This window comes from Rhamphochromis longiceps, linkage group LG10 (assembly GCF_057381845.1).
Source record: "Rhamphochromis longiceps isolate RC_006_pf linkage group LG10, R_longiceps_female_GT1.1, whole genome shotgun sequence".
In the NCBI taxonomy this organism is placed as follows: domain Eukaryota; kingdom Metazoa; phylum Chordata; class Actinopteri; order Cichliformes; family Cichlidae; genus Rhamphochromis; species Rhamphochromis longiceps.
In genome coordinates this window covers 8,974,459-9,000,967 of record NC_140566.1, presented here as the reverse complement: position 1 = coordinate 9,000,967, position 26,509 = coordinate 8,974,459, and the positions used below count along the sequence as shown (strand labels likewise).

General features: G+C 41.2%; 2 protein-coding genes across 7 annotated transcripts in view; both read right to left on the bottom strand.

The window, feature by feature from the left end:
* On the bottom strand, positions 1-6,704 carry hspb1 (heat shock protein family B (small) member 1). Its single transcript, XM_085420032.1, has 3 exons — positions 6,119-6,704; positions 1,350-1,413; positions 1-764 (listed from the first exon to the last, which is right to left on the bottom strand). Exons 1-3 carry the CDS (start codon positions 6,507-6,509, stop codon positions 608-610), a joined length of 612 nt encoding a protein of 203 aa, XP_085276158.1. The 5' UTR covers positions 6,510-6,704; the 3' UTR covers positions 1-607.
* A 1,724-nt stretch (positions 6,705-8,428) lies between these two features.
* The window catches only part of srrm3 (serine/arginine repetitive matrix 3), a 145,205-nt gene continuing 127,124 nt past the window's right edge, over positions 8,429-26,509 (bottom strand). For 4 of the 6 annotated variants that reach the window (XM_085420027.1, XM_085420029.1, XM_085420028.1 and 1 more), the window contains 6 exons: positions 25,641-25,748; positions 24,823-24,985; positions 15,217-15,512; positions 14,860-15,093; positions 14,654-14,779; positions 8,429-10,548 (listed from right to left, as the gene is read on the bottom strand). In XM_085420027.1, coding sequence (XP_085276153.1) covers positions 10,275-10,548; positions 14,654-14,779; positions 14,860-15,093; positions 15,217-15,512; positions 24,823-24,985; positions 25,641-25,748 — 1,201 coding nt within the window. In that variant the 3' untranslated portion in view covers positions 8,429-10,274. Of the gene's footprint in view, positions 10,549-11,324; positions 11,475-14,653; positions 14,780-14,859; positions 15,094-15,216; positions 15,513-24,822; positions 24,986-25,640; positions 25,749-26,509 lie in introns of all 6 variants that reach the window. The other 2 variants (XR_014913515.1, XM_085420031.1) reach the window with 2 other exon arrangements.

Here is a 26,509-nt window from a genome sequence, read left to right as displayed (position 1 = left end):
TCTATATGTTGGGTGTTTTTTATTTCCTGTTTGCATGGCTTTAATCAGTCTGTTTCAGTCCACACAACAGCAAGATCACAAACAGTCCTCTTTCTTTACTCAAAGCTTTGGTGTGTATGTGGATTAGTATGTGCATTATTGGAGGCATTCTGCCTCCAATAATTGTCACATTTGCTGCTATTCCATTCTGTTTCGATGTTTGAAGAGGCAGCATAAAGGGGTGTGGGGGGGGGGGGGGGGGGAGAAAAAGAAACAAGAAGCTGAGAGCTGAGCTAAGCTGCGTATTCAGATGAAGAGTGTAATTACAGCAGAAAGAGCACGCACATGGCACTGGTGCAGATACGTTTACACAGTGTGCTGTGCTGGGGTAGGCTCATTACCAGAGATGGAGTTGAGAGGGAAGAGCTAGGGCAATCCTTCGCTCTCCTCTGCTTGGCATGTGAACGAGCTCTGTTTATGAAGAGCGGTAAGCTGATGCTTTTCCTCACTACAAGCGGAATATCCCCCGTCCTTTTCCTCCTCCTCCCACACACACACATACACACATCTATTTGAATGTGTGTATGTGGAGAAGGACAGGTGGAAGGAAATGGTGCCCATTTTCTTACTACTTCTTCACCACACCGCCGTTGCTTTCGACATTGACGGGTATCGTGGTTTCTGAGTGCTCAATGGCCGGTTTGATCAAAGGAGCCTCCACGGTCAGCACGCCTTCAGGAGAAAGGGCAGAGGTCACCTTCTCAACATCAGCTGAAGGGGGGAGGCTGCGAGGGAGGAATACGACACAATTAGGTCAGAAATCAGAAGAAAACAAAACAAAACCTTGCTTCTTAGTGAGAAAAGGATCAGTGCTACAATTTAGTCAAAAACTAACAGGACCAAAGCGTTTAGTAAAACGAGTAAAGTTCAGTTGCAGCTTAGTGTGTGTTACTCTATGGCCCCTAGATGGCAGCAGAGCCCTATGAAGCTAAAGTCTACCAAGACTCAAGAAGGGATGAACCGCTTGAAGGCTGCTGCTACTTTTCAGAGCATGAAATTTAGCTATCAGCAGCCCGCCAGCCAGAACAGATCAGCCCATGAACTAAAGAGACTCACAGTATCAGAGTCACGATTTTAGAAAAATTAATCACACTTATGAATAAATCAAATCCAATTTAGAGGACGAACACCAAAGGCAATAACAGTCAGCCACAATAAAATTTGTACTTCTAAAACCTAAAGTCTTCAAGTGAGTAGTTGACATACTGCATGGGCCACATCTTCCTTAAATTAGTTTGATTAATGGCAGGAAGTGATCAAGAGTAAATCAAGATTCCTTTCTATTCTTTCTCAAGTAAAGACAAACTCACGTGTACTTCCTGGTGAAACTTCTGGACACAAAACCATGCTCATCTTTCCTCTCCTCGTGCTTACCTGTGGACACAGACAATGTACTTTAAGCTAGACTGAAAGATATTTTTGCTATAAGGAGCAGTGCAAGAAGACATCTTGTTTACCATAGTAAAATAAACCTGTTGGGCGGAACAGTGCATACAGACTTCATTCCACTAATCTAAGCCTTAATTTATGCACTCTACTTTAGCACCTAATGAAAATAATAAATTGGATTGTATAAAGTATTTCTTACTGGTGCACAGTTACTTTTATGGAGTCCAGCCATAATCTGATTTGGACTTTGTGCTTTTTCAAAGCATTTATTTATGTGATCCAGAGATTGCTCTTATGCTTAGCACAAAGACTACAGGCATCTTCCATCACCTCTGAAAGTTAATAATAAGCATTCTGTTTCTATTTTTAAAACTGGGCTGTGATAACTAAACCTGGAGATGAATGGTTGTTGAGGGTTTTTTTTTTCCCAAGTTGGTTTAGTTTATTTCTGTCTGCAGGCCTTCAAAGGTGCACACCTGTGTTGTTCTTTACTAGCATGGATGGAGGAGGTCTAAGGCAGATGAGAGTGAGTAACTGGTAGAGGGGTCCAAGGAAGAGACGTCTGTGTGTGAGGTGGAGGTGTAGTTGGAAAGGCATTCATGGCTTTTCACTTAAAGAGGCTGGACAAAGAGTACAACCGGTTTAAACAGAAACACTGTAATGTTGCTGTGCAGTAATATCTTCAGCAATATACTTCATGTAATTGTTTCCTCAAACCCATTACATGTATTCTTTATAGAACTGCCGTTCTCTGGTGGAAGAGTGACAATTGTCACTGCTGCCCTGATTTGCGTAATCAGGGCAGCAGTGATTGCAGATCAGGAACCTCAACAACGTGGGCCTGAACACCATTAACCATGTCTTAAAAAGCAACCATATGGCCATGAAGCAGCTCTACAGAGTTCCATTTCAAAGGAACTCAGAAGTTGTGAAGGAGGCCAGATGCTGTAATACCTTGTCATATCATGCAGTTAGAGTCAACTGGAGTCACTTTTCATTGTAATTTTGCTTTTACTTAGAGAAGAATGTAGCTTGAAGCTGAGGGAGCACATCATGTCTTCATTTATGCTGATGAAGTCGGCTCCTGTAAAGTCAGGAGTTGTGGAAGGAACCTCACTGGATACAGGGCCACTTTCAGAGTTCCAGGACAGAGGGGTGCCAACATACCCACGTGTGCTGCCATCTCCAATGATGGTGTCCTATGCTATATCCCCACCATTCACCCATCCAACACCGAACGACTCATAACATTCCTGAATACACTTCATGAGAGGCTGATCCAGCCTGAGGAGAGAGGGCTGTTGAGGACTGTCATGCCGCTCTTCGCCATTATCTAGGATAATGTGGCGTTGCACCAATGAGTGGTTTACAATACACCCACATATAATGATGCATTTCCTCCTAGCATGTGCCCCATTTTTTTTTGTGAATCCGTTAGAGGAGTTTATTATCACCATCCCTATGAGCAGATACCCTTTCTGAATGCAATGACTGCTGCAGCCCAAGAAATAGGTGAGAAGGACTGTCAAGGTTGGATACGGCATGAAAGAAGGTTTTTTTTTTTTTATGTTTGTTTTTTTTCCTCGGTGTATTGTAAGAAAGAATTTTGAGTCTGATGTGGATGAAGCCTTGTGGCCAACTCGTCAAGACAGAAGGGACTGAGTATCAATAGTGGCTGTTTCTTATACTGTAATAGATTTTATTTTGGTTTACTGTATTCATTTTGAATATATGTATTTTCTGTAATATGTACAGTATCTCAGTTTTCAGCCAGTTTGCATCAAAGCATTTTTGATTCTTGATCCCACTAAGCACTGCATTTTGTATTTTGTTGTCCGCTGCTCAGCTGGCGGGCAATGATTGATTAGAAAAGCTCATATACTTGTTTGCAAATTGTGTTGTTTTGAAGGCAAAATTAGCTTTTGGAGGCATAAACAAAATGTGTCACTTTGACCATCAGTGCGTCTGTTAGGCTTGTGTGAGTTGTCTGCTGCATGACAGCAATCAAGAAAAGCTGTAAAGCACTAAGGATATACATACATGTATTCATAGATTTCTAAAATGTTTCATAAATGATTTTTTCAGAGTTTTAATTTGCATATACAGGGAGTGCAGAATTATTAGGCAAATGAGTATTTTGTCCACATCATCCTCTTCATGCATGTTGTCTTACTCCAAGCTGTATAGGCTCGAAAGCCTACTACCAATTAAGCATATTAGGTGATGTGCATCTTTGTAATGAGAAGGGGTGTGGTCTAATGACATCAACACCCTATATCAGGTGTGCATAATTATTAGGCAACTTCCTTTCCTTTGGCAAAATGGATCAAAAGAAGGACTTGACAGGCTCAGAAAGTCAAAAATAGTGAGATATCTTGCAGAGGGATGCAGCAGTCTCAAATTTGCAAAGCTTCTGAAGCGTGATCATCGAACAATCAAACGTTTCATTCAAAATAGTCAACAGGGTCGCAAGAAGCGTGTGGAAAAACTAAGGCGCAAAATAACTGCCCATGAACTGAGAAAAGTCAAGTGTGCAGCTGCCAAGATGCCACTTGCCACCAGTTTGGCCATATTTCAGAGCTGCAACATCACTGGAGTGCCCAAAAGCACAAGGTGTGCAATACTCAGAGACATGGCCAAGGTAAGAAAGGCTGAAAGACGACCATCACTGAACAAGACACACAAGCTGAAACGTCAAGACTGGGCCAAAAAATATCTCAAGACTGATTTTTCTAAGGTTTTATGGACTGATGAAATGAGAGTGAGTCTTGATGGGCCAGATGGATGGGCCCGTGGCTGGATTGGTAAAGGGCAGAGAGCTCCAGTCCGACTCAGACGCCAGCAAGGTGGAGGTGGAGTACTGGTTTGGGCTGGTATCATCAAAGATGAGCTTGTGGGGCCTTTTCAGGTTGAGGATGGAGTCAAGCTCAACATGATTTTCATGCAGGACAATGCTCCATCACACGCGTCCAAGTACTCCACAGCATGGCTGGCAAGAAAGGGTATAAAAGAAGAAAAACTAATGACATGGCCACCTTGTTCACCTGATCTGAACCCCATTGAGAACCTGTGGTCCATCATCAAATGTGAGATTTACAAGGAGGGAAAACAGTACACCTCTCTGAACAGTGTCTGGGAGGCTGTGGTTGCTGCTGCACGCAATGTTGATGGTGAACAGATCAAAACACTGACAGAATCCATGGATGGCAGGCTTTTGAGTGTCCTTGCAAAGAAAGGTGGCTATATTGGTCGCTGATTTGTTTTTGTTTTGTTTTTGAATGTCAGAAATGTATATTTGTGAATGTGGAGATGTTATATTGGTTTCACTGGTAAAAATAAATAATTGAAATGGGTATATATTTGTTTTTTGTTGAGTTGCCTAATAATTATGCACAGTAATAGTCACCTGCACACACAGATATCCCCCTAAAATAGCTAAAACTAAAAACAAACTAAAAACTACTTCCAAAAACATTCAGCTTTGATATTAATGAGTTTTTTGGGTTCATTGAGAACATGGTTGTTGTTCAATAATAAAATTATTCCTCAAAAATACAACTTGCCTAATAATTCTGCACTCCCTGTATGTTATGTTAACTCTAAAACTCATGCAGTTCAGTGCTACTGAACCACACCTCACCAGACTTAATCAGCCTCTTGTATCTCAGATGCCCTGCTATGAAGTTGCTGCCCTTCATTCTGCCTCTGAATACAGTAATATGTTTGTTGTTACAACGAACCGATAAAGGTTGCGGTCCAGAGAGAGCTGTCCGCTTTTCAACTGGACCAAATTGATTGTGTAACACACACTTTTTCAACAGCTAAACGAAGGGTCATTAGTTTTGACCGACAGCTGTGGAGAGGTTGCACTTTGGTGTGTTTACAAAACTCTTCATTACACTGTTGTGTTTAAAATATCATCCTGGGTCACTGGTGATACATGGGGTGGAACATGGGGTGGCAAATTCCACTTGGATTGAATTTCGTGCTTTGTTTATCTTGGTGTTTCTGATGAGGTTCAGTCTCTGAGCTGGGAGATGTTGGGTACAGTCGGGGACTGAACACTGGACCTGGACAAGATCCAGCAGTCCTTTTAAAGTAGTGGACATACTGGCTAAGCTGCAGCTAAATCCCCAGCTCTGAGAATGGGATCCTTTGTGAAATAGCAGGCAGTGAGGCTGAGATTCACTCAGAGAAAAGAGAGCCCAGGGCTTCAGAGAACTAAGCTGCTATCTGATCAGTTCCACACTTTCTTCAGGTCTGCTTTGCTCCTGCCCGTCCTGGATGGACAGTGAGGCTGTTTTAACATTGTTTTCATGCCTGAGCGTCTTTAAAAGTCAACTCCCACATTTTGAACTGTGTCTTGTTTTGCGTCCAGTGGGCTTAGAGTCAAAACCCCCTGACCCTCCCAAGTCCCTGAACACATTACTCTATTGTCTCAATATGTTATGTAACTATGTAACCACCTCATGCTTTGTTCAGTTCTATCAGTTTTTGTTTTACAGAAGAAAAAGAGGCACTTAAGAAAACTAAAGTGAGACAGTGTGCATATCAACCAGTACAGCTGTCTAAAGTGTGTCACTCAAGGAACATCATACAGGAAAATGACACCTTAGGTTTCAGGACATAAAACACTATGCCCTTTCAATCATTCAATAAGGAGAGCGACAGAAATCAAATAAGTGCTCACCCGAGATTTCCACCACGCCATCTTTTGTCTTCACCATCAAGTCCTCAGGTGAGAAGTGGTTCACATCCAGCGATACCTTCCAGCTGTCTTGGGTCTGCTTGATCTCGGAAATGCCGCTGCTCAGCTGGCGGGACAGGGCCCGAGCCTGAGCCTGCTGAGCCATCATGTGGGTTGGATACATCAAGGGAGCATGCGGTGTCATTAGTTCTGGAGCCAGGATGGATGGCCTCAGGTACCCTGGCCAGTGGGTGCTGGGAAATGCTGCGATGTCCTCGGGCAGGGCGGGCATACCGAAGGTCTGGTCAAAGATACGGCTGCTCTGGTGCCAGTCACGAAATGGGTCCCAGCTCGGAGTGCGGAGCAAGGTGAAAGGAATACGTCTCTCAGCCATGATGATCTGGGAATTTCTTCTAAGCTTCAGAGGAGTGTTGCTGTGTGCAGATCAAGAGCCCCTTGGCCTCTCTGGAAGTGTTTTCTTAATGTGCTGTCTGCCTCTCAGCTGAGAGCTTTTATACACAATGACACCACCCCTTATCAACAGAACCCTCCCTTCAGACTCAAGCCCCATACCTCATGCCTCCAGAATGTTTTACGAAAGCACTAGAATATCTATTTATAGCGGAAGTAGCACTGGAATGGAATCCAACAGGAAGACCCTCCCATGTAACAGTTGCCCTAGGCACTGAGTGCTGTGTGTAAACCCCCTTCTCCTCTCCCTGTGCATCTCAAAGAGCCAGAAGAATCTGGGAGGCTTCTGTCCGTCTACTTACAAGCTAACATGCTATTCTTAACAACGCTATGTTGCGCTATGAACCCATTCAGCCCTGAATGAAATACATAGTAGAATATCAGTTTGGTACATGAAGCCAAATGACTTGACTGGATTAAAACTGGAGGAAAATCCACCATGTTCACACCTGCCTATTCATATTTCTTTGTCACAAAGGGGGAATTAACAAGCTGTAGTGTCTCAAGTCTTCTGTTAACCTGACAGTCTTTCATTGTTTACTGGATGTTAGTGCCGCGTGATACTGCAATTTTGGTATCAATCCAAAACCAAGTAAATACACGGCCAGTATTACTAATACTAGTACACATATTTTTAAACTATGAAGGCAGTTTATCTAGGGGGGGAGTAGTATGTCATGATTTATGACATTAATCGCCAGTTTCCAAATTCTGAATACATTTTAATGACCGCTAAATCATCATGACTTTTACTTTCCACATGAAGTAGTTGAAAGAATCCACAATGACCAGGTACTGTTTAGTCTCTATCTGGAACAGATCATTTCCAACCATGGCCCACGGTCTTTGTGGGAACTCTTTAGGTAGCATGGTTTCTTTGTGTTTAGTCCGCTCGCAGCAGCAAGTGTCACAGGTCCTGATCACTTTTATTAGCTCACTGCTCAGGCCTGCTCACTGCTCAGAGAGAGCTCTCTAAACAACAGCGGGTGACTTGAAACTGACTCATGACGTCACGTCTCTTTTCACGCAGCTCCTCTATGGCTGACCTTTAGCCTGGCACCGATGCCGAAACCTTGAAAAATGAGTGTCCTTTATTATTTTTCACCCCCCCACACACACGCACACACAACAACCCAGCAGAAACGTTCCTACCTCTTAACATTTACCTGATACTAGAACATTAAAATCAGCTAATTTAGCTGAGTTGGTCTTACTGGTCGTGGTCTGGTCCATGCTGCTCATTGTCACAGTTTACTGGCAGTCTTGATGGAAGTGTGCCACTGTTAATTTAATAACTATCGACCAGTGGACTTTGCTGCTGTGACACTTAAAGTGTCTGCTGTGAAAGGTGTCCTATTGAGCTGTACACTTCTGACACAAAGTGAGCAGGTGTCACAGGGACATGCCTCTATCTCTCACAGTGTTACACAGACAGAGAAGAAGAAAAAAACTAACATAAACTGACAGTTCAGCTACAACAGTGATAGTAACTGAGAAATCTCGAGGAAGTGTTCAGACGGAAATGGAGGTTATGTTAATTTATTTGATATATATGGCAAAGTAAGTATTTCTGGAAAATATAGCTCAGGTCTCAGTGTAAGAAATCTAATCCCTCAAAGTTACAGCACAGGATGTGAGATCTGCCTCTAAAATAAGCCATATCTTCCTCTCAGCCCCAGTTGGAGAACATTCTAGCCTACTTAATAGAGAGAGGCTTCATGTTTTTGGTCAAGGTTCTCATCAGTGCCATCTGTAGGAAGATACATACACAGCACCAACAAGTTATCGCTGACTGCACCTGAAGGCAGAGAGAAGAACTCAAAAACTGGATCATTTCCCCATTTGTTTCTGTTTATTGTCAGGTATAATAACTTGTACAATACAAAGAATGATTTGTAGAATCAAAGGGGCAATGTTATACTTGGAATAAATGGTCAGGCTGCAGAGCATCACAGCTGGGATAAGTGTGGTTACACTGGAAATGCATGTCATGAGACCGGGTGAATGGTAAGGAAGACTTAGGCTGATCCCTGATTGTATCACCTGTTTGTTAACCACCCTCATGGAGGTGCAGACACAGCCTGCTGCCGTGCCTGCCAAGCCATCGCTCATTATCTTTTGTAGCCAGCAACTGGGGAGACCTCTGCTAGAATTGTATGGCCAATTATACAAGGGATTGAAATATGGAGTGACTGGAAATGTACAGTAGAGCAGAGTAATTGATTCTTCAGGCTGCTTCAGGCCGAGTCATCTTCCTCCCTCGGCACAGACAGAGCCACAGCAGCCCCGCGTTACCATGAGTCATTATATCGGCTGGGGACGCGATAATGGCAGTCATGGGAGTAACTGTGGGTGAATGCTCAGTTCAACCGACTCAAAAATCAGAGCTCCTTAAACACATAGCAGTGAATCTGTGCACTGCTTGTTGATCTGATAACAAGAAACCGATTCTGTATCATACTTTTCTCACATCTGCAGCAAACCCATCTCCAAACCATGATCCAACTGCTTCACAGCAAAATGATAAATATATTAAACAATAAATAACCTAATAAATAAATGAATAAATACAGCGAGTTTCATAAATAGCTGAGATCAACTCACAAATGTGCATGGAGACTTTTTGCAGTACGGTACCATACAGCAGCTCATGTAAATCATTACCTCATTGATCTTTGCAAAGGAGGTTCAAACTCACACACACATACACACACTCACACAGTCTCGCACATGATTAGCATAACAAACGTAATTACTTAAACAGGGAAGAGAGTAAAAGTATGTAACACATACAGCCCCCCCCCCTCCCCGTTTCATTCACCTCTGTTTGCAAAGGTCAGGGGGAAGGGGCAGGGCAGATTCACCCTGCTGGCACATCTCATTTCCATCAGGTCCCCTGATGCATCATGCTGAACATACCTATTCAAACTATATGGAATATACAGTGCATAGTTTACAAAGCCAAACTTAAGAGAGTTTACATCTGTACAGACAAATCTATGCAATACAGTTTTCTCCTAAAAAAACAAAAAAAAAGTTATTTTTATTTCTTTTCCTGATTCATCCTCTGACTTCTCTTTTGTTCTCTTTTTGTTGATCTGTGTGAACCGGAAGTCTTTGGGGCTGATGAGAGAAAAAGTGATTCTTTGAAATGTACAGTAAGCTGTGTGATTTCGATGTGTCTGCCTTCTTTTCGTCTTCTACTCAGCCCCTCTTTTCAGGATATATTTGATATATATCTATATATATATATATATATACTTATAACTGTTGTTAACTGTTATTGAATGTATTTTTGGTAGCTGTGTGGAAGATGAGAAGGAAAGTGCTAACATACATTTGTTCTTTGGGCTCAGCCAATTCATTTTAGACATGTAAAAAAGAAAAAACCTTTCCTTGAATGTGTGAGAAGACATGAACAGTGACTGCCAATATCATGGTATTGTGCTATATCAAAATACATTTTCCTCTCTTTGATCCAGGCTCTGTGTTAGAGATAGAATGGTCCATGGTGAAGGAGTTTGGATCCCGGTCTGTACAGCTGTGCGGCTTCTGCTGAGGACTTGCTAAGGATACGTAATGAATCTACCGGAGTGCAGCAGGTTTAACAGCACTTCTCCTTCTTTTGTTCCCTTTTTTTTTTCTTTCCTTTTTTCTCCTTTTTTCATTCTCGTTCTGCTGGTTGCCATCAGAACCCCGGGCTGTCATAGCTGCTGCGGCTGTAATAACTGTGGTGGCTGCGGGAGCGGCTCCTGCTGCGACTCCAGCTCCGGCTTTGGCTGCGACTCCAGCTGTGGCTGCGGCTCCAGCTCTGGCTCCGGCTCCGGCTCCTGCTGTGGCTCCTGCTGTGACTTCTGCTGCGGCTGTAGCTGCTGTAGCTGCGGCTGGATCGTGACGGGCTGCTGTCGTAGCTGGAAGATGAAGGACTGGGCCGGTAATATGGGATCGGCCGCTTCCGAGCACTGGAGGAGGAAGAAAAATAAGGGTTTGAACAGTTAGTCCTATGTCCTAGTCCTATTTCCTATGGTTAGAGTGTTAAATCTGATGTTAAAGCATGATTAAGGCAATCAGTGTTAGGTCTCAGAGTGGTGACGTGTAATTAGTACAGGATCTGAAAGAGAGCAGCTATGTGGGTTAAAAAGAAGCTTCTCAGCCACACACACACACACACACACACACACACACACACACACACACACACACACACACACACACACACACACACACACACACACACACACACACACACACACACAAACATAGCAGAAAAATGCAAGTGTTTAGTTGAAGTTCAAGCTTAGATTGCCTTGTTAATAGCCACCCTGGAAGTACTTCCTGTAAAGTAATGAGCCGTTAGTTCCTTAAAGAACCTCATCTTCTCAGTGGAGGGCAACACCCAGAAAATAAAAATCAAGAGTCAGTGGTGCAGGGAGAGATAAACGCTATCAAGGTATCCCTGCTGCTATGAGGTGCATTTCACAAGCAGCGCTGTAGATAACTCAACCCCAGCTTTTGTCTTCTACATTGGCTGTGGGAATCAACAGTATGAGCAATAAGGTGTGTGGGGGAAAGAGGGGGGGCTTCCACTCTAATAAACCTTGATAGCGCTTTAATCTTTGCATCCTTTGTGTTACAACATTAGTGCAGAAACACAGCAGGGTGCAGCTCTAGAGTTGGAGTGAGTTTCAGGAAAGAGATGAAGAAGCGGAAAAAGGACAGAGGAGGAAGCCTGGTTTACTCATGGGAGCTCTGATGATTTGCTGCTCAGCCAAACTTCAGAAGTCACGGTATTGGGGTCCTGCTGCACGGCAACTGTTACCGGGGTAACTAGCCGGCAGCAGTCGGGTTCAGCAGCAGCCCGTTGTCCTGGTGTCGGGACCTTTAAGGACTGAAGTGAAAGATAACAAAGTACACACATTTCACCCATGGCTATTTACACTCGAACGAGAAGGTTGCAGAGGTAACACAGGGAGAGGCTGAAACACATTTCATCTGCAGGGGGGATTTTCTTCTTCTTCCGTTTGTCTGAATAATTAACTCCACCTAAAAGCATTTCTATTGGTAACAATGAAACGATCATATGAGAATAAATTATGAAATCTAAGAAGTAAGCAGGAAACAAATATGTGGATGAGTCTAATACATGGTTTTAAAGAGACTCATCAAAATGGAATAGAACAACTGGAACAACTAACTTAACCAATGAAATCTTTTGCTCAGTTCAGTTAATTTTCATTTTACATCCTCATTCTTACGTCTTATTTTATATCTCGTATTGAAGCACTTTAGTCACAAATCACTCAATATTAAAAAAAATAAGGGCAATAACTGAAACCATTTATCAATTTAAGTGACTAGCTCAGATCCTCAGATCTCATATTTACATACTTTCTGAGATGTACACTTCTATCCGTGTAATGGTATCCGTGTACCTGGGCTTCAAATAATGTGTACAGCACACAGAGTTAACTTATGGGCGACCGTGGCTCAGGGGGTTGGGAATCGCATCTGTAACTGGAAGGTTGCCGGTTTGATCCCTGGGCTCTCTGTCCTGGTCGTTGTGTCCTTGGGCAAGACACTTTACCCTACTTGCCTACTGGTGTTGGCCAGAGGGGCCGATGACGCGATATGGCAGCCTCGCTTCTGTCAGTCGGCCCCAGGGCAGCTGTGGCTACAACTGTAGCTTAGCTCCACCAGTGTGTGAATGTGAGAGTGAATGAATAGTGGTATTGTAAAGCGCTTTGGGTGCCTTGAAAAGCGCTATATAAATCCAATCCATTATTATTATGTGTAGATGATTTGCACTAAGCAAACACGTGGATTTAAGAGAGAAATTGAATAAAGGACTTTTCTTGGATCATATTTACACTGCTCACAAAAGGAAGACTTGATCATCACAGTATAACAGACAGTCAAACTTCAGCTGTCAACATGTCCAATTAGAAAGTATAAACCATGGTGAATCAATTTCACCTGCTTTGGTGTAAATAAAAGCAGCAATAAGTAGACTGGAAGGGCAACAACAAGGCAATCCCCCCCCCCAAAAAGGGGATAATTTTCCTATACACCAATGCTCTTTCCTTATCCCCCCCGACAGTTTTTTCTATATTTATGCTTTTTGCTACTGTCCTTGTCACTACTGGTAGCATGAGACAGTACCTGCACCTCATTGAGGTAGCATAACTTTTCAACTCCTCCAGGAAGGCATGATCATATGTGCAGCATCTCACAGTACAGTCTCAAGAGTGTGAAGGACATACAGGCCATTACACGAGGAAAGCTGGACAAGCCTGTAGAGCCAGCAGCATGACCAATACAAAATGACCTTCAGTGGTCTATTTATGTGCATGTTTCTGACAAAATTGTCAGAAACAGACTCTATGAGGGAGGCAAGAGGTCCTGATGTCCTTTAGTGGGACCTGTGCTCACTGTCCACCATCATGCAGCTCAACTAGACTTCACCTGTAAACAGCAGAACTGGCAGGTCCTCCCACTGCTGCCCTGTTCTCGTCACAGATAAGAGCTGGTTCACACTGAATACATGTGGAAACATGAAACAGTCTGGAGTCTGTGGCAGATGTTATACATTTACAGCATCATCCAGCATGACTGGTGTGGCAGTGGGATGGTGATGGTCTGGGGATGCATATCTTTGGAGGGGTCACACAGACTTCCATGTGTTGACCCTCTACAGCCTGAACCATGAAATACTTGCCAGAAAATTCAAATTCAAGTGTTTATTGAACCTTCTAACAAATAACAAAAAATAAGATTATAATATATCATAATATAATTTATGTTTCAATTTGTGTCATTTTTGCTATATCGTGCAGTTTGTTCACAGTAACACTGTGTGTATCTGATTGTGTGTGTCAGGTTTTTAAGGTAAAAAACTAATGTATCAAATATGATCCACTTGGCGTTACAGGGTTAACCCAGTGCACCCTGACTGCTTTTAGGTACGAGGATCAAATCCTCAGATGGTGTCAGACTTTATGCTGTTCCTGGAACTTGACTTTACACAAGTTCATTGATTCAGGTGTGGGAGACACTATCCATGTCTCAGTGGGACTGTGGGCAGACATTGCCAACTGGTCATTGCAGGTTTTCATTTGTTTTCATGAACTAGACATTAACATTACTAGGCTTGATACATAAAGACTCAAACTGATATTTGGATGTTGGCAAGTCAAACCAAGGTGGAATTTACTATAAAGCAAAACAGGCAATTTCACTTGCATTTCTGCTTTTGTGTACTCACAGTTTTAGTTGTAAGTCTACACAGAGCTGTATGTATCTGGTCCCAGGTACCACCATAAGGCACATTTTTTGCAGTTTCAGTTCAATCTTTCTACTGAAATGACTCAGAAACACCATATGATTTGTAGTTTTTGTTGGTAGCATGTTTGCTTTTAATTCATACAGTATTTCAATTCTCTAGTGCTATAGTTAGGCAATAATAAAAACTTGTTTAGTGAGGGACATTGCAGTAAATGAAAGTACAAAACTATTACACATGGTATGTCATCTCTAAAGGAAATGAAACATGATGGCAGAGTAAAAACCCAAACATAAAGGACAGTGATCACTTTATGTCCCTCATGATGCCCATAGAAAGTCTGAAATAGATGTTTAAAAGCAGGAGGTAACATTTTCTGTCTACCAGAGCTCCACCCTTATAATGACTGCATCCATTTATGCCTGTGGTTTTTCATTTTTATTCCACATAAAGGATTTAATGGCTCTTAATGGGTTTCTTAAAAATTACCAGTCGTGAGTTGAAACAGAAGCAAAATCCCTTCTCTTTATTTCTTTTGCCTGCCTTTGTTGTAATTTGAAGCTATGAAAGAATGACTTTTACCCCAGCATGAGTACCGTCCTGCCAAATCATGGGACATGCTTTAAGTGTAACGCATTAAAGTGTCTCATATTTAAGAGCCACTCAGGCCTGTGAGAAAGAACAAGATACATGGCTGTGTTATTCTGGGGCTCGGTCCTTGCAGGGAAGAGCAGAAACACACACACACACAATGTGGAGGAGAAGTGTGTTTAATCATGTGGTGTTACCTGGTGATCCTGCGAGCCTCCATGAAGCTGGGTGAATCTCTTCTTCTTTTGCGGATAGGTGAGTAGCTGCGTGAACGGCGGCGAGCTCGGCTGTCGGTGTCAGAGCGGTTGGCACTCTCCCTGTCCCTGTGTGACACACAAATCAGTCACACCATCGACCAATGGGAGCATATTATAAATCTACTATACATCAGACAGCGGCTCACCTGGAGGCGTTTTGCCTATTGTGCGGGGACTTGGCCTTGCTGGGTCCTCTGTCTTTGGAAGCAGAAGGCGAGGATGAACGCCCGCTGCTCCAGGAGCTGCTGCGCTGTCGGAGGTTTGCCTTGCTCCCGACTTTGTTGGCTGACGTGTGCCCTGGAGACGCTGATGTGCTCCGGTGGCGTGCCTGACCCCGACTGGATTGGTGGTGTCTCTTGGAAGAGTGGCCACCTTTGCCCCTGGGGGAATGGGAAGTATAATCCAGCAGATGTCAAACAGTTCTCTCTCATTTGCAAAGCCAAAGCGGTGAGGTCCAGCAGTGATAAGAGCCTGAAAGTGCACAACTGCAATGGAAGGCTTACTTTCTGTGGTGACGAGAGCTCCTCCCTCTGTAAGTATGGTTGTGCTGGGAGTGGGTCGAATCACTGCTGTGAGCAGGGGAGTGGGAGCTCTTATTCTGACCTCTCTGGCCTCCTCTCCTCCCTGACGCCTTGCTCAGAGAGCTCCCTATAGCTGTGCCCCTGCCATCGACACTCCCAGTATCTTCTGCAACACACATCTTTCCCATCTGGTTCCTGATAGGGGCGCTGTGGATCTTGTGCTCTCTCAGCAGAGATGACTGGACGCTTGCAGAGCTGGCAGTCAGCATGTGGAACTTCTGTAGAGAAATGATGACCAACAAAAGGGAAAAAAAAGAAAAGAAAAAAGAAAAAAAAAAGGATAAAAATAGCATCAGAGAGTTTTCAAGTTGGTAATTGAGAGCTATGGTGTACTTGCCAAAAGAAGGTAAACATCTAAAAGAAAAAGATCTAGGTTTTCTCCATATGGCTTATAGATAGTCCTCTATGGTGCAGCGCATGCAATACTTGGCATGCAAAACCATAATGAGTTGAAGAAATAATAATCGCAAAAACAAACAAAAATCTAGGAAAAGGGGGAAGAGAGGGTAGAAAAAAGAAACAAAACAAAACTGTGAACCAAATAATTTTAAGAGCAGAGGCAGAAATTAGAGAGATACAGATTTTGTAGAGTAGAAACAGAGGACTTCTTCAGTTTTTTCAGTAATGGTTAAAAAAAGAAACGAAACAGAAAGAGAAGACAACTTGACGGAACATCACAGAAATGGAAGGAACAAAATAAAGATCACAATTATTGTATCAATCGAATCAGAAAACAAATCTTCTGCTACTCAATTTTCTCTTTCTGGATTTTTTTTCCTGAAGACAATTGCTGAGATGTGAACAGCGACCCATTTTCTTTGTTTTTTTTAATGGTTACTCCCTTTAACTCCCTTCTGGTTAACATCCACTTACCAATAAAGTGGTATTCCCTCCTTTAGTAGGTAAGGTATGAAGAAAAGGGAAAAGTGGGGCAACATAAGTGCATCATTAGATTCACAAAATGCAAGAGAAAAAGACACAAAACCCTTCCCTGCCAGTGACTCATGAGACAATGCATGGAAATCAATAGAAAAGAACTGAAAAGCAAAGAGGAAAACCACAATGTGCAGGGAGTCCCTCACACAGAGAGTTAAATCCTCTGGGTCCAGTCACCTTCCTAAACATCACAGAGCAATGGGTCGGTGAGAGTTAAAGATACTTCCTTTACCTTTTTGCTCTTAGTGTGCTTTATATAATGAGACAGCCTGACATGTTTGCTAGTTAACTATCTCAGTGTTCGTGCTTGTGGACTCTTTAATGTCTTTCATACAGGACACTTACAGTTCTCACACTAGCAGAATTTTGCTATTACATGGAGTTCCAGGGAGTTGTTGCTACATTAGAGAGTGCTGTATTAATAGGCTTAAAAAACTAGACATTTTACCCAAATCAGTGATTTTTTTAGAGTCAGGAATGACCTTGAAGCTAACAAAAATTGGCAAAGCTTTAAAGGGTATAAAGCAGACAATATCATACACTTTTGTAAATCCCACAAAAAGACCAAAACAATTTTTGGTTGGGTTTTTCTGCTCATAGTTGCTTTGCATCTGCAAGCCACTTTGGGAATCAGAACAATGACATGCTGCCAAAAATAAATGAGTGTATAAGGAAATAACACCTGACTTTAGTGGTCCGGAATAAACTGCACTTAATTTATTTTAGCAGGGCAGCCAGTTCAATTGCTTCACTGGGCAATCTCTTATTTCATTGGCACCAAATGTGTGTTAACGCACGGTTAAAAATAGTTCCCATGTCATGCAACATTTACTCTGGAAATTATAATGGCCAGAAAGAATATTAGGAGAGCACTGTCCCCTACGCAGAGCCACTAGCATGGCAATAGCAGCTTCATTTACCACTTTGCTCGAGACAGAAAAATGTAAACTCTGAATTAGATATTTCCAGTTCCCAGATTCTCTGGCACACTATCAACCACCACCAACTAGTTTCAGTGTATTGTCATTAGCTAGATTGTCATGGAATTTGGTTGATAACTTGATGACAGCGATAAAGCCTAAATAAATTAAAATGCAATCCAATACTTCAGTGTACAACATTCCCATCAGCCTCAGCTGTACTTTGTGTTAAATCAGCAAACTAAGAGCTAAGTACTAAACATCAGCATCATTACTGTGAACATGTCTTCACTTCACTTTTGTGTCTAGCTTCAATGGCTTCTCTTCCCTTAACCTGGTTCTGTCAGGGGTCTCTTACTGTTAAAAGGGAGTTTTTCTTCCCTACAGTTACCAAGTGCTGCCCACAGGCATCTGATTGTTGGGGATTTCTTTTACCTTACAACATAAAGGACCTTAAGACAATTCTAACTGTTAACTAGCACCATATAAATTAAACTGATTTTTGTTGTAAAGTCTTACCAAATGAAACTGTTTGTAGAAATTGAACTATTGGGCCCCATTCATAAATTATTGCACCTTCGGTAAGAATGTATAACAGACTGGGTACAGGAATTGTATTGACAGACAGCCTGTGTTGTTTGCTTTGGTCTTTTCAGGGGATTTCATGATAAAATAAAAACTAGAGTGCTGTCATCCTTAAACAGTATGTAGAGAGAACCTCTATTTTAAGCATAGGACAAAAAAAAAATAGAATTAGCATTACAGTGGGAGTTTAGGGACTAAAATTTGTGATGCACAGTAATGCACTGCTCACTGTAAGCAGGCCAGAAGGTTAATCTCCAAAAGGCGCTTTGTCTGAAAGCAAATACAGCTGGGTCTTCCGCATGCATTATCCTGTTCTGTCTGAGCTGCTATCTGAAGATACAACAAAAGCACCGTTCTCCACTAGAGAGGAGACAACTAAGCGTAATAATAGGAAAACACAACCACTTGTGCTTAAGACAGTTATTGGAAACAGTCGAGGAAATCAATATGGTGAAAATCAAAAGACGAATGTACTAATTCACCGACAAACAGAGAGATGCTGGACAAACAGGAATGCATTCTACCAGAACAGAGAGAAAAGAAAAATAAATGGACAGAAATGGACCTGGAAGATAAAGCTGGATACTGGACTTCAGGATGAAATTAAGCAGGAAAGAGAAAAACCAGAGCGCTACGTAATCCAATCTTTTAAGAGTCAAATCATAATTGATGAAGTCAAATTAATTTGGTTAAAGACCATTGGTAAACAACAGAAAGAGAGAGAGAGAAAGAGAGAGATTGAGAGAGAAACATTGACGTCACTCAGGCTAGGGTGCTTGTCACATTCTCATCTGCATAAAGATCACGTGCGTAGGCAAAGCATTACCTACCTTCCATTTCAATCAGTGACACGTATGCAATATCAACAAAAAACAGGAAAGAAAGAAAAAAAGGAAAAAAAGAGGAGAAAGGAATGTTCTCCGCAGCGAAAATGGGAAAAAGACAATGACCTCTTTTAGTATCAGCGCTACATATTTAGTCCAGAGACTGAGAATAAATTAAACCAAACAAAAAAAAGAAAAGAAAGAAAAATAGAGGGGGGAAAGTAAAAATCAAAATCAGATGGAATTCAAAATCAAATTCAAAACAAAGGATGAATCTATAAACTACATGATTTGCTCTGTCTTTTTCGCTTGTACAAATGCAGCCATATTTGTATCAAAACAGGGGAGGGAGGACAGAGAGGGACAGAGTTAATGTTAGTGGACATCCATGTAGAGTAGAATTGCTAAATGGAGACAGAGGAGGAGGAGAAGCAGGAGGAGGAATAGGAAGGGGGGTCATGCAGAGCTGGCGGGAAGAAAAATGGCAGGACAACGAGAGTGAGATGTGAGTCACAGAGGACACAGATGATCGGGTAGGAAAGAGGAGGAGGGGTTTAAAAAGAGTGCTGGAGGGGAGCAGTCAATGCTAAGATTGACAAACTAAAGAGTCAGCACATCTGAAAGGGACCCCAGTCACATTTTGGCCTGGGTCTTCTCCAGCAGCAGCAGCAACAGTAGGAACAGCACTGGTCTACTCTGTACTTTATTTTTGGACGTCAGCCCAGCTTTCTTCCAGGCATTCCTTTGTGTTTATCACCATAAACACAGGTACAACAAGAGGGCGCCTTAAGGAGCTTTTCTGAGCTTCTGTTTAAACTGTTAGTGTGTACAGAGAGCTTTCAATCAAAATGGCTTGAGTCCCTTTAAAAAAAATCATGTTAATTAAGGTGTAAGTTGTCCGAACTATTTTCAAAAGTCCATGTAATCGTGTTTAAAGATATCCATTAATAATGCGCAGGAAGAAATTAGCCCTTTTGGGATCGTTTCATCCACTGTGGAGGAGGCAGAAATGGATGCTTCCCATAGAAAAGCCTAGGGATGCTGCAGGATGGATCAGTTAGTAGAAGCCTTACCTCTGGAAAAAAAACAGTATAGTTAGATAAATTATAAATAGTTTGTCTTTATTGTCATTTGTTGTTGTTTGATTAAATCTGATGAGCCTAGCTCAGATTGGCTCATTACCCCCCCCCCCCCCCCCCCTCGTGGCATGATAGAATTAAAGAAAGTCGCCTTTGTTGCTTTCTTTTTTCTTTATCTCCAACTTCTGCAGACTAGACTGCAAGCTGTATTAGTGTATTGCTCTCTTTTGGCATTTTGTATTTAGATTTTGTCATTTTTGAGATATGATGCTATAAACGGACCTTGAGGAAACCCACACATTGCACAGTTTTAGGGAACACATTGTGTTAATCCAATTTATCCAAACAAAATGGTGAGATCCTCACAAGTGGTTTTCAAAGGGCAGTTAGGTAAAAATCTGTTTTGCAGTTAAACTTGTAATAAATAATTATTCTATTAGCAAATAAATAAATACAGATAAACTGCTTATTTGTATTGTGTCTTCTTCCTGTTGTAGCTGGTTGCAGCAGATGGCCCGCCCCTCCCTGAGTCTGGTTCTGATGAAGGTTTCTTCCTGTTAAAACAGAGTTTTTCCTTCCCATAGTCGCCAAGTGCTTGCTCATAGTCGGTCATGCTCTGTATTATTGTAGGATCTTTACCTTACAATATAAAACACCTTGAGGTGACCGTTTCTGTGATTTGGTACTATATAAATAAAATATCTGGAATTGAGCTAAAATTAAATAGAGTTGATTTGAATTTCCATTCCCACAAACAGTTAGGAAATGCTCATCTTGAAGAACATTTAAATCAAAAAATAGCCACTGTTGTAGTGGGTGTTTTTCTCCAGTGGCAACAAGGAGCAGTAAAGAGCAAATAAAAGTAAAATTTACCTTGAATTAGAATGATTTTCAAACTGCATGCTGTGTTTTTCCAGAGAGAAGGCTTTGGACAGATGGACTGACTGGTTAGTTTGGCCCAACAGCAGCTTAACAGCACACAGCTGTTACTCTGAGCGTTCCTCTGGGACATCTGAGGGACTCCCTCCCACACAGTGAATAAGACTGCTTCAAACAGAGCTACAGGATGGCTACAGGAACACAAACTGAGATGATAGATAGTAAAACCAGAGCTGCTATGCAGAACATTTGCTTAGTCACACAATTGCTGCAGTAAAATCAGACTTCAGTTAGATCCAGGATCTGTCACTCATAACCATCCTCCCGTGCAATGTTCCACTTTGATAATTTTTAAATATTTGAGCTTTTGGTGGAGATTAAAAAGAGTGGTAGTTTATGTGCCACAGAGATGCTGCTTTAGAAAATGTGAGCCAATTACATGCTCCTCTTATACTATTTCCCAACAGAATGGCTCAAATGTACATGACCAAACAGAGTTTGCTTGGCATTGTCCAGATTAAGTATAAACAAAAAAGGCAGGAACAGAAGAGATACTGCCTCTTAGGGGCCTCATGCACATCGACATGGTGAAGTAAAGCAACAGAGAGGAGCATCTCCTTAACCCCTGGTGGTTTGCCAGGAGCTGTTAGACGCCTGGAGGAGAAGAGGATCTATCACTGAGCAGAGCATGTGCTTGAGAAGAAAGACAATTGTATTGACAAAAAGAAACTGTAACACATACCCAGTTAACCTACTTGGTCCAGTTCCAAAGCATTTGAGTGCTTTTTATATAAACGAGACAGAAAGATTTGGGCATTTATTCATTTATTCACCACTTAAATTGATAAGGAAAACAAAGTAATGAATGAAATAAGCAGAGAGAGAAAGAGAGAAAGAGATCAGATGAGACCCCGTAGAGAGACATGCAAGCTGAAGTAGGAAATAGAAGGTGTCAGTTCTCAGGAGTGAGTGTTTGCAGCCTATTTAAACTCATATTTATCAGTGCTTGCTGATTTCACAGGTGATCCCCTTTGTCTAAGTGGTGTGTTTTATTTAATTTGAGTGTAATCACTCATCAAACCACAGCTCTAATGACCCATTTACAGTATGGAGGAGCAGGGATGCTTCCATAATAGCAGTAAGCAATTTAAAGCTCATCAAAGGGTTTGTCTTTGTCTTCAGGTAATCAGGGGCTCATAAACATGGTAATGTTCGAAAATACCAAAACAAACAACGAGCAGCTTCAGCCTGAACAGACAGGGAGGACTACATTTATGATTTATACCATGCTATCCTCTGTCAGTCTACTGTGAGCTTGCAGTGGAGTTTTTCATTTGAACAACAGAGTAATTAATCCATCATTCCTTAAAGGACCTGTCGAGTGACATGTTTTTATGCAAATCCGATTTCAAAAATACTGAGTAGCTGTCTAAATGTTTTGATAAAAACAGAATGCAATGATTTTCAAATCTCATAAACCCATATTTTATTAACAGCAGAAAACACAGAAGCTATATCAAATGTTTAAACTAAGACATTTGACTCATTAGCCTCTTCTGAATTTGATGGCAGCAACACATATCAAATGTTCACCAGGCTGCAAAAACACAGCATCTATAAATTGTAAAAGAATTTCAGAATAAGGCCCATCAACATATTCCATTTAGGGGATCTCATCATCTACAGTACATAGTACCACCAAAAGAATCAGAGAATCGGAAGAAATGTCTGTGCACAGTGGAAAAGGCCAAAAATCAATACCGAATGCCTATGATCTTTGAACCCTAAGGCAGCACTGTACTAAAACAGGTATGATTCTATCCTTGTAATCACCTCATGGGTTCAGGAACATTTCCTGAACTCGCTTTCTGTGAACACAGGGTGAAGCTCCAATGAAGAAAAAAAACATTCTTCTTTTTTGGAAAACATGGGCATTGCATCTGGGCTAAAGAGGAGAAGGAGCATCCAACTTGTTGTTAGCTCTTGCTTAGAAGTCTGCATCTCTGATGGTATGGGGGGTGCATTAGTGCCTATGGAAGTGAGCTTGCACATTGTGAAAAGCACAATCAGTTTTATAATTTACATACAGGGTTTAGAGAACTCACATATCAAAGTGATGCTAAACCACATGGTGTATCTAATTTATTACAACAGTATGCCTTTATAGTAGAAGAGTTGGGGTGATGAACTGGCCTTCCTGTAGTCCAGACCTTTCACTAACTGAACACACAAGGCACATAATGAAAATAACGGTAAGAAAAAGAAGACCCAGAACTGTTGAGCAGCTGTAATCCTATAACAGACAAGAATGGGACAACATTGCTCTCCCAAAAGTCCAGCAGCTGGTCTCCTCAAGCATGGCCCTGTTCCCAGTTTTTTGAGATACGTTGCTGTCATCAAATTCAAAGTAACTTTTTTTTATGTTCTCAGTTTATACATTTGGTACATTTTTTGTCATCTATTGTGAATAAAACATGTATTTATGACATTTGCAAATAATCACCCTCTGTTATTTACATTTACACAGAATCTTAAGTTTTTTGGAACTGGGGTTATAACTCTTAATGCAGTGCAAGATTTAGACATGTATGAAAGATTTAAAGAACCTTGAGCCAAAACAAAAATGCGGTGTCATATTTACATGAAACACATGCGTTAAAAATACCGTTATTTATCGCTTGTGTTTGACTGTTATTAGCATCCACAATCAAAAATGTAAATATAAAGTCAAATGTAGCATCCCTGCAGCTGGCGAGCCTAAAGAAAAAACATGACACTGTGGCAAATTGGCTAGTTGATTTCTTTTCATTTCTGGCATATGTGATGTCTCCCAGTCTAAATAAAGGAAAGCCTCCCTCACACTGTTCATGAAAATGTAGTGCTGCCATCCACATGTAAATAAAAAGCAGTTATCGACAGCTTTTTAAAATTCAAAAGATATTGACGTGACATACATTTTCTACTCCTGTATTCCTGTGTTTAGTTGTTTATTTAAATCATGCAAAAGGGTGTCAACTTTGAAAGTGTTACTAATCACTCGTCTGTTTATTACCTCATCATTGAATCCTGTGCTTTAATACAGTCACTGTATCAAAGAAAGATGTAAAAGTCAATTTTAAATATTATCAAAATTGTCTTTAACTGTTTAGATCACCAGTCAGATCTGATTAATTAAAAAAAAATGCAATAGTCACCCCAAAATAAGTAATAATAAAATCATAAATACCCAAAGCTTTTAAATCAAAAGTCTTTGAGTGCTCATTTTTGAGAGCAAACTTTCTGATTTGTAATTACTTGGGCACTGATTTTTAATTACGTTAAAGATATCCTCACTTTAGCTTCACTGACTTTTATGTCTAAAAAAATGTTTCATCAATAAGTCATAAGGTAATTTTTCTTACCTTTTTAATTATGACACAGCAAATCCATGTTTGCATTTCTCTTTATTTCTTCTTCCTTCTTTCCTTTTTTTTTAAAAATCTTCCATATGTGCCAGGATACTCAGCTACCACTTAAAAGTTTGCTATAACTCATTCTGGCCTGCTTGGATTCAGACTTTCCAGTAAGTATTTGGATTATTTTGTTTGAGGAGAATTTGCAGATTGCTATCACTTTATAGCACTGTCAGAAATCAGATTGCGCCTCTTTCAATGCTGATTAATTAAGTCTTTATCTGGCGTAAAACTTATCACACCTGAGTTGATATTTCTTCGCAGGTTTGGGCCTTGTGACGGAGAGAAAATCACACAACTCCACAACATATCGTTTTTTGCTCCTTTGTTTGGAGACTTTGTGCACCAATGTGGCTCGGATCCCCATCCGAGGTGTGGTACGCTAATGCTGTGTGACTCAGAGAGTATATACTTGAACGGAAACACTTAAACTTTTCTTCTCTTTGCTCCCTCTCTGTATTACTGGCAAATAACAAGAAAAAAAGCAAAAAACAAACAAACAAAAGAAAATAAAATAATTTTTTAAAAAAGAAACACAAGATGACAGGAGTCAAAGAGAGCCAGAAACAAAGCAGCAGGAGCGGCAAGTTTTGCGAAAAGGTTTGTCTTTGACATGTTGAAAATAATACCATTAATAATAATAATTATAATAATAATAACTGAGCTATGACCAAGGAAAAACTAATAAAAGAACACAAACCTCTCAGTGTCTTAGATGAGAATTCATGTGAACCAACACAAGAGAGCAAGTTAAAACTCATTTGCAGGGGGCTGCGGCAAATACCACCGGAGGGAGGCCGGGTGGGAGGGGGTGGTGTGTGTGTGCGGAAACAAAATAGAGGAGATTACATACATCGTTCCCTTTCTCGCCATCGGTGTGGTTGAGTCTGCCGGCCTTGCCGTTGCGGCTTCGCTGGGTGTGGTCCCCGTTGTGCCAAGTGGTGGGACTCTCGGGGGCCGGGGACTGCGGGGTGTCAGACATCTTTTGACCGTCTGTCTTGTGTTTGGAGTTTAATCTGGAACAGCAGGGCACACCACTTTACTCTAACTTGGGTGCAATCCGGTAGAAACAAGCTAGTACATTCTATTTCTCTGATTATTCTTGTTTATCTCATTTGCTGCTTCACGAATATTGAATTTTGTTTGCTATTCCAATTCACTTTGCATTTTGCTTATTTTTACACACAAAAAGAGGCTTCGCACAAATAACGTTTATATAGAACTCTGCATAATGTTTCCCTACAGTTTAGCTTAGACAGGTAGAGAGTAAAACCTTTTTTCTGACTTGCTGATCTGTTAATGCACATTATGAGTCATGTGATCCCTCAAGAGTGACTCTTAATTTTTCAAGAGCAATTATAAGTAATGCAAAAGGCTGAACTATAATACATAACTACAGAATAAAAAGATAAATGCCCCATGAACTGAATAAACAATGAATGCTTTGTCATCTAACCGAACATGAGGGCAGAGTGAGATATCACAACCGTTTAGCAGGGCGAGTTTAAGAAATGCAGGCAAGCCCCATTTGTATCCCAATCTATCGCCCTGGGGGTAAAGAGTAAATGATGGGAAGACTTACTGTCACCAGAGCAACTGCTTGACAGTCAGGAGAGGTATTTCAGTGGGACTATACTGTCTGTGTGCGTGTGTACAATGGGGGAGGGTTACCTGGTGGGTGATCTGGAGGCACTCCTGATGGAAGACAAGGAGGGACTTCGAGAGCTGCAGCAGCTGCCTTGACGCTGTGAACTCCTGCTGGGTGTTTCATCAGGGGACCTGACAGAGGACAGCCAATGGACAAACATACCACGCACACACATGTACACACATCCATAAAGCCACGTGTATGCATGCATACATCATGGGGACACACAGGCCACAGCGAGCTCAGTAGTCAATCTCATGATATGTAAAACAGGCAATGCACTGCAAAATACTTTCAATATATATATTCTAATAGAGGGTGCAGGATATATGTATATATATATATATATATATATATATATATATATATATATATATATATATATATATATATATATATATATGTGTGTGTGTGTGTGTATGTATATATATATATATATATATATATATATATATATATATATATATATATATATATACACACACATATATATGTGTGTGTGTGTGTGTGTGTGTGTGTGTGTGTGTGTGTGTGTGTGTGTGTGTGTGTGTGGCAAGAGAGAGAGAGCAGGGTACAGCCCAGAAATTGTGCTGAACTCACACACTTTGCTTAGAAGATGCTCTCAATTCTTTTACACTTGTTCACATTCTGTGTGAGTCTAAGCCTGAGATAATGGCTGTAAAGTGCCAATATAAATTCATGAGTAGGCTCAATGGGACTTCTACCTATTGTTGAGGAGTTAAGACTGTTGTTCACTGTTTGTTTTAATGTGAACTGAGGAAATGTGCATTAAATGTTACTGGTAATGAATGAAACTTGGCTACTCTCTTATAAGACATGCAGACTATCTGCTCTACATTTACATGGATTAAAGAATTGTTATGGGAGATTT

Excerpts from the sequence above, each read along its gene's own strand:
- hspb1 (XM_085420032.1), bottom strand. The coding sequence starts at position 6,509 with ATGGCTGAGAGACGTATTCCTTTCACCTTGCTCCGCACTCCGAGCTGG. Across the intron at positions 1,414-6,118 it reads TGGCGTGGTGGAAATCTCGG|GTAAGCACGAGGAGAGGAAA; the intron begins GTGAGCACTTAT and ends CTGTGTCCACAG. Across the intron at positions 765-1,349 it reads AGTTTCACCAGGAAGTACAC|CCTCCCCCCTTCAGCTGATG; the intron begins GTGAGTTTGTCT and ends CCTCCCTCGCAG.